At 38.1% G+C, this 13397-nt stretch overlaps 1 protein-coding gene across 3 annotated transcripts in view; it reads right to left on the reverse strand.

The window, feature by feature from the left end:
• PTPRN2 (protein tyrosine phosphatase receptor type N2) overlaps positions 1-13397 on the reverse strand; it is a 647850-nt gene that overhangs the window by 367709 nt on the left and 266744 nt on the right. For all 3 annotated transcript variants that reach the window (XM_065050472.1, XM_065050473.1, XM_065050471.1), the window contains one exon: positions 3770-3856. In XM_065050472.1, the coding sequence (XP_064906544.1) occupies positions 3770-3856 (87 nt within the window). The remainder of the gene's footprint in view (positions 1-3769; positions 3857-13397) is intronic.

A 13397-nucleotide genomic window follows, 5' to 3' on the forward strand; every position in this document is an offset into this window, starting at 1 on the left:
AGGCTAAAGAGAGAAATAAGAAGGAAAAAAAAAAAAAAAATCAGTGCTACTGCAGCATCTGTCAGAAAATGTAATATTTAGCTGAAAATCTCACTCTTAACTGGAGGCTGAGAATGGTAAGATATGCAGTCTGAGGTACTATGAAATGAGAATAATCTGTTTTCTCTCCATACAAAGGTATTCATCTAAACTTAGAGCTGAATAGTTCCCCTGTCAATGTTCTCAGTAAATTCCCCAAATACGAGAACATTAAAAAAAATTCAGAAATAACTTGTATTCTCATCAGAAACCAAATTATTCATTTATGTCCTTTGACTATGGATTCTGAGTGTTCTTTCCACTGCCCTCACAGCTGAGCTTAGAGACTTTAGTATTTTTATTATATTTGGATGCTTCCTGATAATCTTTCATGTTTGTAAGTTTATTTTGTAAGGTGTGAAGAATTGTAATTACATGAAGAAGGATAATGTTGTAGATTGCAGTGTAGTAAAATTATATTTTGTTAAATAAATACAAACCCTCCTAACGCTACTACTCATCTGACTTCAATCCATGATAGCAGTCCAACAATCAATCACCAGGGGCATTGGACACCCATAATTAGATTATAAAATCATAACTATAGTCATTTTACGTCTGCTTGCATAATTACATCAGCATGCTAATATCCTTTTAATGGTATCTAATGATGTAATAAGAAATAATGGAATTTATTTGACAGCTACATAATCATTAACAAAACATATTAAGCATAACTATTACTTCCATAAAGATTCAAGCTGCATCCAAAAGTGACAGCTAACATGTTGGATCTTTTCTTCAACGTTGAAATATTTCTAATTATGAATTCCCCAAATCTATTCCCACTCATCTGCTTCACAGGGCGAGCAAAGTTTATGTCAATGCAAACTTGACAACAAACCAACTGCAGAACTGGACTGAACGCTCTGGGAGCTGAGCCTGAGGCTATGCTGGAAACCATGGGCCATCGGTTAAAGTCGGCAGGACCGTGAAAGAAAGAAGATAAACTGATTACTACCGTGCATCAACTAATCAAGAACTAACACAGGAATCGGTAGGAATCCCTGGCAAAAGCAATCATTCACTTACTGAACTCCAAAGCAGAGGAAAAAACTAAAAATACAGGGAAGAACGAAAGGTATTTGCAGACAAAACTGACTAAAGGTAGTAACGTATTTGTGAAGCAGTCCCTTTAAAATTGTGTTTTGCATAGAAAAGGAGAAGAAACTCTTAACTGAGAATTTAAAGAACTTAAAGGACTCCCCACTCAGTTTCTCTCCTCAGTGCTCACACTATTCCTATTTAATATGATTAACGCTGTGCTTCTTATTAATTTGTACTTACTCTTAAATCTTTCCAACAGTCTGAAAAATTCAAGGCCTACACTGTTACTTTCTTGCCATCTAGAATTACTGGATGGAAAAGAGAGAACTGAAAATTTTACACCAAGCTAATATGCAGGTCAGAGTTTGAAGCAGACTAGGATGTTATATTCCAACCCTTTTTAAAAATCCTTGGTCTCAGGTTTCCTGGTAATTTTTTCTACAAAATGTCTCCATTTAAAAACAAACAAACAAGCTACTGAATCCTTAAGAAAAAGAGTACTTTTAGTTGCCAGTGAAATAAAATAATGTAAATCACTCATGATGCCTTATGTCATCTAAGAGCATATTTCCCGAGTTGGCAAAGCTGGATTAGGAATAATCATGACATCAGGTTTTTTCATGAAAGCCCTCTCCATGAGGCCACTCAGAAGCTAACCAGAGCCTTCACATTCATACAGTTTTCCATTGGCAGTTGTGCAGTGAAAACAAAAGAACAAATCCAAAAAGTGTTAATCCTTTGCTTGGTGAGGCCTTTTTTTAAAAGCTTCTACTATGGCTATAGCTATTGGCCAGCTCCACATATCTTTAGCATTTCATGGGTTTAACCCGAGTCAAAGTATCTCATTTTGTTAAGAAAATCTATTATGGATGAATTCTTCACTAACTTGAGATTTGGGATAACCTTTCCCAGACTTACATACTTTCAGAAAGGCAAAGACTGATAAAAATGTTGTCCTGACGGACAGAATGCTCAGTCCTGTTTGGAGTTACTATAATTCATAACACGCTTTTAAAGTACTGGCCAGACAATACAAGTATTAATACTTTTGCTACAGTCATATGACTGCATATTAATAGACAGAAAATGATGAGCTTTCCTAATGTTGCACATTTAAAAAAAATAAAAAAAGGCGGTTCCTAGCTAGCCATATCACTGGAGGGATAGTTTTTGTTAGAGACTGAATCTACATCCTGCCAATTGCAAAGTTGTTGTAATTTATCAAATGATAAAAAATAACCAAAAGGCTTTATGCTAACAATTAGAAAGGTAGCTGAAAGTGCTCTTGTACTGTAAATGAATGAAGTTAATGAAGCAGAACCCAATGATTCCAGCAGAGAAATGGTTCCATGGGATTACCACTTTGAAAGTGTGGCAGACTTTTCCTGCTAGTATTCAAAGTCAAGGCTGCAAATTCTGTTTACAAGGAAGACCAGGTAATATTGTATTTTCTTTTTTAATTTTAAACCTCAATTTTCATAAAAAATGCATTTCATAAAATACAAGCAAAAAGACATTCAGCAATGCAAAGGATTGTGTTAACAATCAAAATGTGGGAATATTTTCCTTCTAAACAACTAAAGCCAATACCCCTGGTATTTGTCAGGTTTCTAAGACTATTTTCTTACCAGTAGTTTATTTAGCCCTACATATACAATAATAGAATAGGTAGAGTTTTATTTTTTTTCTGAATAAAAATAAACACGTCCAAAGATGAAGCATCTTCAGACTATGGCTTAAAACACAGTTTTAAATGACGAATTATATTCACTGGAACTGATGGTTAAACAAAAGCTGATGGCAGCACATGTAAGGCTGAGAAAGATGCTGCACTTCAGCAACCTGACTCATGGGCCAAAATAAGCAGCCCCAAACCCTCTGAAACACAGGCAGGAACTGGACGCCACCCAGACATCAGCTATTTTCTGTGCACCAAAATGTGACTTCTTTCCAGCAAGCTGTCAAAATCCTCCCACAGCTGACCCTTCTTCTCCATTACTTTTCTATCAAACTATTTTTGTTTTGTGTCTTATAAAGAAAGAATTAAGCTTTGTGAAGTAAATATTTCTACAAAAATGATTTAATAAAATTCCCAATCTGAACATTTTTACCGGACATGGCAAATCATAACCTCTTAGTTCAGGAGATTAACATGCAAAGCATTCATCAGTATGAATCATATGAAGAAAAACAGTAACTCAACATAGCTGAACTCCCTGTGACTTGTTAAATGAGTAGCTGACCAAGCTATATGACCTACTGTGTCACATGCCAGACTCAAAGCCAAGGACTCAAGTTCTTACCCATCTCCGATGTAATTTTCCCTCTGAGCAACACTGGATATGATGACCCTTCATGAGACTTTCCTTACATACAAACTGTTAAATAAGGTTAGTAATATTTTTACAGTGCTTTGAACAGACTATTTTTCCCTATGGAAGCATAGAAAAATTTCAGTCTTTATACTTTTTTTTCAAAATAATTTGCCCCTGTGTGTATAAAGATCATCACAATATTCTTTTTCGTCTCTCTCACACTCTTATTAATTTTGTCATTAAAGAGCAGATATATCCTTGTAAGACAAACTATTCAAAAATAATGAGAAATCCAACAAAATAAGAAGGGGCAAATTCCGTGTACGTACTTGACATCATCGAAGGCACTCATCTGCAGTTTCAGGAGATCTGCCACTTCTTTTATTAACTCCAAGCCCTTTTCCACACTCAGGGGGCTGTTGAAAGGGAGCAAGAAAACAGAGCATTACGAAAATGGAACTCATCAATACTTGAGAGGCTAAAAGTCCCAAAAGAGTTATCACCTTGGCCTCTTAGAGTCTGAAAGCCACCACTAACTGTATTCCTGTCACATAGTGATCGTGATATCAAGGGAATTGGGATCAGGTGCTTCTTCAGGCATGATGAATCACCTGAATTTTCCAGCAATAAGACAAACAATAAGGTGTAAATGGAATTGTTAGGAAGTGTAATGGGCCCATGATGCAGCAACCAGTTCATCTCAGTCCTCAATAAAAATTGTAATAAAGTAAAAGGACAGAAAGAAAAAAAAGAATTGACGAGACAAGGAGGGAAACAAACAATGAAAGTCAAATTGTAGGCTCAGTATCAAATGGACAAGGGAAAAGCACATTTTTAAATTCATTAGTTTCAAAAATGAATCTTCATCCAGTGAAAGGATACAAAATTATTATGGATTTGAAAGTAAACAATGGAGCAAGGCACAGAGTCCGGAGGACACTGATTAGATACATGGGATTTAGTTTGGTGTGTGTGTTTGCACTGCTGGCAGAACCCACTTTAAATCTTTTTAACCTTTGTCAATGCTGCATTTACATTTTTTAATTTAGAAAACTGGTTGCAATCAAGCCTAACACAAGAGGACTGCTATCATTTAAAAAAACACTTATCTAGATGCAAAAATCTAGATTTGCAAAAATTTCATGTTATTAGAGTTGTTACAACTTTAAAGATGCATTAAAAACATTCTGTCTCTAATAAACAGATCATTATTTGTTTAGCTGTTTTCAGTACTGTGGTATCAAATACGAAAGTATTAAGAAAGTAAAAAGATAAGGAAATAATGCAGCACTGTCCAGTGAGAACAACAGATATAACATCCCCTGTCTAAATTGTGATTATAGAAATATTCTCAACAGTTTTAAAGCAACAAAGATCATAAAATTAAATCTTACAAGCTGGATACTTCCCTAACTTATGCCACAGTAAATCAGAAGCAACTTTGATGAGACTACACCAGGGGAAAAAGATTCTTCTTTTTTTCCTTCAAGGATTTATAACAAGTTGGTGAAGGAGGTGTCAAAAAAAAAGCATGTACTGTTAGACATGATCTTTTCAAATGGACTAAGAGGGAAAAAAGATTTTTCAGAGCTCTGTACCTGGGTTATTATTTCTGCTTCACAGTGAACAATTTTGAATCTAATTTTACATCAGAGTAACAATCATTGCCACAATTTTATTTATTATCTGCAATGAGCATTGTTTATTTATTTATTTATTGCACTGTGTTCTGCATACACTGCACTAAGGGCACCTCTGTTTAAATAATGGGGTGTCTCACGTGGATCTCCATTAGGATGGAATCGCTCAGCCTCCCTTCATGCTACTAACCCAAAATGCTCAAGAGACCTCCTGTCATAGAGGCAGAGGTAGCCCCTCAAGGCATCAGATAAATTTAGAGTTTTTCTAGATGTCTAAGACAGAAATGTTCTTATGTGAAAGGAACAAAAGAATCTGATTGTTTCTGTAAGGAAAAAATGTACCATAGATTATTCATAAAACCCCTATACTTCAGGGGCTGACAGTGGGTAGAAATGTGATTATTCCCACCACTATGAAAGCAGATTGTCATAGTGACTCAGGGGCTCATGTGTTAATTAAATCTTTTCTCCCAAAGATGTTGGCTTAAATTTTACGGAAATGATTGGTGTCAGCAAGTGGGCTTTTACTGTAATAGCAAGTCTATGCAGTGGTACCTGCAAAGTCTGCTACGTACATTGCTGTCATTTTTTTACCAAGGGAGTCTAATTTGTGAAGGCTCAAGCGCCTACTCCCTGCTTACCCCTTCTCCCCAGAAAAAGCATTCTCTGACTTCAAAACCAAGGTATGTTGCTATGATCCAATGTATTAACAGTAAAAGGGGGATGTAATCAGAGCATTTGAATGCTATAGTCTGGGAAGCATGCTGGAGAGAAAATGGTGCTGGAAGGCCATTCTTTTGCAATCCCAGGCATCCAGGAGTAGTCTTAGTAACCCTCATGCAACACCAAACTAAAACGCATAAATTCACAAACTCAAATACTGTTTCATAGGCTAAGAAATTGCCATTCATAATAACACAGGAAAGGTGGAGAACCAGAAATTGTGCACATTTAAAAGGCATAGTGCTATCTAGAATCCTCTTTGGCATCAGTACTGTTATTGATGACACTATCACATTTGAGAATTCAGATTAAGAATGATTAATTTATATCACGATGTTTTCCAAAACAATTTTTCCAACTTCTTAGCACTGATCCATACTAGTATCATTTATTACAGTTCTGTGACAGTCATATTGTAGGAGAGTTGAATATTCAAAACCTTTATCTAAAAATGGCAGAACATCATTCTCCACACTATTTCTGCTTTGCTTTTGTTTAGTGTTGCACGGTTCGTACAGCGAGCGCATTCAGCCTTGTTTACACACAGGAAATACACCATTCCCATAAGCACAGCGTTACAGAAACTACATTGCAACAGCACCGTGCACACAGATCACCCGTCTGATTTCTGCTTTATACAAGGACTGTTACCAGAAGACAACTTGCAAATACCACCTATCCTCCTGCCCATGGTCCTCCCACACGTCCCCACTGCAAGCACACAGTACTCATGGAACAGCTTCTACTTGTGATCTTTCTTGTACTATGCTTGGTTTTCTGCTTGCTCAATTCAGTCCTACATGGGAAGAAGTTGCCATATTATGGAGTGTTGGCTGGTGGTTTTTTGGTGTTTGTTGTTGTTTTCTTTTTATGACTATGATTCATCTGTGATTGTGAGGGTTCAGCTACTACAAAATTAATTCAAAGGAACTGTTACAAAAGTAGATAAGGTACAAATAATGAGATACTCCAGGGACAAATTGTAACAGTAGAAAGAAGACTCTTTAGACTCAACCCTAATGATGAAACTCTTTTATCAAGGCCAAAGACTGGGAAGAGAGCTAAGGGTGGGAATCAGGTTTTCATTACTTTACTTCAACGGCCAAGATGGCCATTTCAGCGTCTTATAGTGGGGGAGGAGAGAGGGGCCCCCATTTTTGTGACAGTCCTTGCACAGAGTGAGACTCTGGCCTATGGTCCATTGGTTTCCAGACAAGCTACAATAGAGGTCCAACACATATGCATTTTCTTTTGGGAACCTCTGATAAGATATTTCAGTACACCAGTAACAGTGAACATTTAAAAAAATAAAACACAACTTGTACAGGCCTCAGAGATATAAAACACATGCTGGGAAAAAAAAAAAAAAAAAAAAACAAACAACAAAAGCAACAGAAGACCTACCCATGGCTGCTATTTATGCAAGTTGCCTTGAGGCTGGCTAACCCTTTTTCTGCAAAATAAAATTAATGGCTCCTGCAGTGTCTTTAATAGTCCTACTTGATTTTACCCCTCCATTTTATTATTTTGAAGGCTTCTGATCACCTTTGATCTAGAATTTGGTCTTATGAAGAGCAAACTGTTGGGTGGCATAGCACCCTTTTGCAGATGATACAGCTGTTGCCAGCTGAGATACTGAGATAGTGCTTACTTTGGGTTTCCTACCTGTGCTCTCATTTCACTTGCTATAGATTCCTCTTTTGCATCTTCCTTCAAGTTAAGTGTGCTAAGATACGATAACAGGAACTAAACAAAAATATGATACATGTCACAGTTTACAATAATTCTCTGGGGGTCCTTTTTAGGTTTCCAATTCTCTACAGCTTGGAAGATTAAAACAGAGTCAGAAATTATAAAAAATTCATGTATAACTAACTTTCTTCCATTTCTTTGTTTCCTAATGCCATCTCTATGTGTGAGCGCTAGCAGAATTATTAGTTTTCAGTTGACAGATTCACACCCCACTGAACCAGTAGAAGCATTCTGTCTCACTCAGATGCCAACCTCTTTCTCACATTATTTGTAGAATATACTTCATTTGAAAGGTTGATGACAATGAAGAAATAAATGGGGGATGAAATATAAGTATTTCCTTTCAAATTTATGTAGATATATATAGTCTTAAAGTCTGCCAGATTGTCATCTGCAAAATATTTCACTGCTGCTTTTGTTTAATCTCACTTTTCAGTGAACAACTATCGCACTAAACCAGTTATACCTGCTGGAGCATATGTCTTATATCTCTGCTAAAAATAGCCAATGTTTTATGGTAGTACTACATTACTCTTCAGCTGAAATGACTTCCTAGTTCAGTTCAAGACTCTGATGTCATGATTTAACATCATGATTTAACCACAAAAACTTCCCTACCCACTTTAAACATGTGAAAAATAAATGGACCAATCTATACATACTTGTCTGAGCTAAAAAATCACTAACCAATCAGCTTCTTATAACTTCACCAAGAGTTTTTTGTAAAAAACGCCAGACAAACAAAAAATAAAACAACAAAACCTCACAGCAGACCTAAGCTACAAAGCTACTTTATTTGTAGATAAATTAAAAATTAAAGTAGAGGAGTAAATATCTCTTAACTTAATGTGAGCTGCTAGGCACTTCTGAAAATTAGTGTAATTCATTTAAATGCTCAGGAGTGGATTTGGAAGCCTGACTTGATGTAATTGTTTGTTAAAACGTTTTCACAAAGTGTACTGGACATTGAATATAGAAAAACTAGATTGCCTGCTGAAAACAATATTCCATATCTTCCAATATCTAAATCCCTCCCAGTGAGGGAGCTGAAAACAGAAATACTTTAAGGAACAATCCACTTACAGAGGTAATTTAAGTAATAGAACACTGGATTATAATCTTCCTCCGCTGTTGTCTAATAAAGATTTCACTTTTCATTTGCTGAGCTTACAAGGGTGGAGCCAGGCTCTTCTCCATGACAACCAATGGTAGGACAAGGGGTAACGGGTTCAAACTGGAACAGGGGAGGTTCCAATTAGATATGAGAAGAAACTTCTCAGTGATGGTGACAGAGCCTGGAACAGGCTGCCCAAGGGGGTTGTGGAGTCTCCTTCTCTGGAGACATTTAAACCCACCTGGACACCTTCCTGTGTAACCTCATCTAGGTGTTCCTGCTCCAGCAGGGGGATTGGACTGGATGAGCTTTTGAGGTCCCTTCCAAAATCCCTGACATTCTGTGATTCTGTGAATATTGGACCTCAGGAGCAGTTCAGCCTCATGCTGCAGTTATCCAAACAATGGTACAAATGAATGCCATGTTTCCAAGAAATTCCCAAGATAAACTACAAATCTGATGAGTGAGAACAATCACTTTGAATAATGGATTGTCTATTTTTGACCTGGACCTAATGATTTATGCATTCAAGGCTCAAAGCTTCCCCTTCTGGTTAAAGAATAAGAAGGAAACATGTAAATGAAGGAACAGGAGGAGTTCTGCAGGGAGCAACACTGGCAGCATGGCCAGCTCTGCATGCTGAGCTAAACGGAGCTCAAACTCTAATAAAAGACAGTGGGCAAAGTCAAAGGGAACAAGAGGAAAAGCAGAAGTAAACAATGATGAAAACTATATGTTCTGTATTTCCCAACATGACTGTCAAAACAATCCCATAAATTGATCCATTTTGGTAGTGAAAAATCTGATCCAGTTGTACAGATGGCTTGATTGCTCACATTTGCCAAGCCTGCTCCCAGCCCAAGGAGAGCAACATGTAGCTCAATGTTATGCTGGGGTTATGACAGTCTCACAAGCAGTTGCTCTCATTTGCTTTTCCTCCTCCCAATTGCCAAGTGTCTTCAGAAATCCACTTACCAAACTCTGAAATGCTCCCTTAATGCCGTCATTCAAATTATGTATTGTCTTTACCAGACTGTACCTAGTGCCCTTCCAATACTCTGTTTAGCAATTTTAATGCAGCACTGTAATGGACATCCAGTCAGCCCTGTCAGATTAGTTCAACTGAATCATTTTCTGCAAAAATGAAGAATAATCTACAGTACAGAAATAGGCTTGACTTGAGAACTGCACTCCTTTAACCTCAATGTCCGTCTAATCCTCAGTGAAATCTTAAGTAAGGTAGGGTTCAATCCACCTAAAATTTGCTTAAACTGGGACATAGGCAATGAAAGACAGTTTGCTTCTTTCCAGCTGAGCACTGCACTAAAATTACAAGGCATTTCTCTTAAGCCTGAAAGAGTACACTACAGCCCTGGCAATATCAGAAAGCAGAATTTCTGGGGAAGTAAGTGCCACTCTCACACTCAGCCTCTCTTTTGCTACCCAAACTCAAGTACAGTGGCATCTCTACTCCACCTGTTTCCTTTGGAGAAGGTTCAAAATTTTAGCTACACTTGCGTTTAGCTTTATAGTATAGAATCCACATCTCAACCAGAGGAAGGTAGAACCTGAAGGCAGCACACAGCACTTTTGGGTTTAAGGCATATTTTATTTTGACTGTTAACTTTAAAACCACTTTCCGGGTTTAATACTCTAAAATGCACACATGCTCAAAAACTAAGTTTGGACCAGACATCTTCCTTCCTCCTGAGTGCAGCAAACCAAAACATTATCTCTTGCATGTTGTCTACTTTCCTCTGTTGCTCTTATGCCTGCTGAAGGTGAACTGCTGGGCCACCAAGACGATGATGGACAGTGCTATGGCTCAGGAATGGTGCACAGAGCACTATCCAGGATGTGTGACTTAAAACTGCTCAGAATAACTTCAGTAAGATCTCTTCCATCTTCTGCTTCACCTTCTAACCAGGGCAGTAATAAGCAGAAGACAGTACACAAATGCCTTTCAGCAGAGAAGCTCTAGATACACTGGATCCCAGAATATCCATACTTGTCCAGTGCATATCAGTGGAACAGGGAGATACCTTGCAGTTGGGGTCATCTTCTGGAGTCTCTCAAACTCCCTTCTAATCAGTGGAGAAAAGAAGGTGCTTGAATCTCCGTGTGTGGTTATGTCTTCACTTGTCTTTCCGGGAGCTCAGTGATATCAAATGAAGTGGATGACATGCCTATCCTTAGGGAAGCTGCACAGCATCCCGCAGCTCTAAGTTTGGTACCTAAATGAGGCAGTGTGTTTTTTACCCTAAATTGTGAAACAACCACATTTCAGCTTAAAACCTAGAAATGTGCCTTAAAGGTAAAAGTTACTAACCACATAGAGAACAAGACAGATATCCAACACTCTTGAAAACAAGCTGAATGGACCAAATCTATTGAAGAATTTAATTTCAGTAATTAAACAAGGAGGGCTACACTCCGATTATGCCCTGCAGGTGAATATGTTGGTTTAGACCTGTGAGATTCTTTCACAGTTGGGTCCTTACCCCACAGACTCACATGTTACCAAAAATAATCCACCAGAAGACCTAGTCTGACAATCACCTGGATGGGTTCAACCAAAGATCAGTGTCTTCTGGTGATGGTACTTTAGAAGCTGATCTGAGTCTTGAGCTGACAAAAATAATTCTGTTGGTCCTGCCTACCACTGCATTTATTTTGAGTGTTTATATCTAAGATTTTTTAACAGTTGTTCACTTAGTAGGCACACACAGGAGCATCTTTCAGGTTGAAGATTTGCTTTTATTAGCACTGATCTTAGATATTTTCCTCTAGTCTTTTCAAATATCTAATTTTAAGAAAGATGCATTCTATGGTTTAAAATAATTATTTGAGAAAGTTTCACCTGGTCATTTTCCAATAATGTCTCTGTGCACTGACATTAAACTGGCTTCCTCTCATTGACAGGGCATGGTATCACTTCCTTAATATGCAGCCCAATCTCGTTAGTACTGCAGACAGAAAGCTAAACCTAAAAAAACCCCTCAAAGTTCAAAAAGATGGGTCTGGAATACCATATGGAATGCTTTAGAAAATCAAATAAAGAGTACACCTTTAGGATGAATGAAGTTGAAGTCAAGTTTTCCCCAGCTGGTAAAACCATTTGGCAGCAGCACGGGCATGGACCAGGCTGCAGGAAAACTCCCTGCCAGCGGGAAGCGGGGAGGAGACGCCCAGCCAGCTCTGGCACAAGCTGCCATCCTCCTGAAAAACAGTACATATACTGGGTACGTTCTGGTCACAGGGCTCAGGCTGAGGCAAGAGACTCTGAAGTGTATGGAGATACTTCAGAGCTTCTTTAAAATTACTTTCAGATACACTAAGAACTGTTTGCTTATTATTTGCTCTAACAAATACAGAAGATCAAATCCACTAGAGGAGGTCTGTTTGAACAGATGACAGTAGCTTCAGCACTTTTAACCACCCACCTTCATGGGCCAGTATTAGGCCTGATTCCTTTCACCTTGTGTCTCCACTCTCAGTGCATTGCTTGGCAAGAAGAAGCAAAGGAGCCAGAATTGTGGGACCTGAGTGCTGCCTCTCCATGGGCAAGGGGCTGGTGCACACCAGCTGTGAGGGCTCTGCCTGCTAAAAGCAGCCAAGAGGAAAACATAAAGCTGGAGTAAGCAAGCTCCAGTTCCTGCTGCTGATCTTAAGTCATCAGAAAATACAGGAGAGTCCAAAAATAAGAAGAAATAAAGTCCAAGATAATCCTGGAAAGGTTCTGAAGGAGGGTAAGAGAAATTGTCAGCTGAGATTCACCTCTGTAAGAAGCAGTCTACCCCAGGAAAACAGACAGAAACCTTTGTTTGTTTGTTTATTTTTTTGTCTTGGACACTGTTGTGTTCACATAGCTAAAAATCAAGATAGAAAGATGTGAAAAACTTCTCCAATAACAGTATTCAACATTGGCTTCAATTCCCAGAGTACAGTGTGTGAGGGTTGCTATGAAATTGCTGGTATTCAGACAGTTGCCCAAAGCCCGGTCAAAAACTAACAGAACATCCATATTCTATCCTAGGAGTACTAGTGACACCTGATCAAATAAGTGAGAACGTTACACATGAAAAGACCAGATTCCAAATTATTTCAGTATCTGACTCCAGTCAAATACAAGAATGGTGCCGTTTTATCTTTACATGAACACCATGAAACACGTGACCCTCGTGTTTCCAGACTGGGATGATAATCTCAGCCTCTCACTCTGCCTCCATGCACACCCACTGCACTGCAGTCTGCGCAAACAACAGATCAGAAATCAGAAATCAGTCCCTTATACCCCGCAGCAAGAGTATTCCTTCTAAAAACAGATATATAAGATTATAGTATAATTCTACAAATCGTTAATGCGATTATGTATATGCTCATTACTTATAAAAATCTCTATCTTTTTAAAAAATCTCCTGCTGAACTCTTGACCCCAGTGATATGTAATAGACTCATCTGTGTTTTAGAAATACATGTCAGGGAAACGGGCCACCTAGTTCAGGATTTGCACCCCTTCTTTTAAATTTTCAAGTCCAAAAATAAGCACCACCATGCCAAGGGTAGGATTGATATATCTATACACAGAAAATCTTTTCTTCAAAATTTGCCAGAGCCTCAGAGCCCAGACTATGAGGAGATTTAAGAATACCTTTTTTTTTTTTTTTTTCCCAAGAAGGACTGTTTTTCTTAATGTCTACTATTTTGTCACACTTATTCCAGCTGAAT

Source organism: Columba livia, chromosome 2 (genome assembly GCF_036013475.1).
Source record: "Columba livia isolate bColLiv1 breed racing homer chromosome 2, bColLiv1.pat.W.v2, whole genome shotgun sequence".
In the NCBI taxonomy this organism is placed as follows: domain Eukaryota; kingdom Metazoa; phylum Chordata; class Aves; order Columbiformes; family Columbidae; genus Columba; species Columba livia.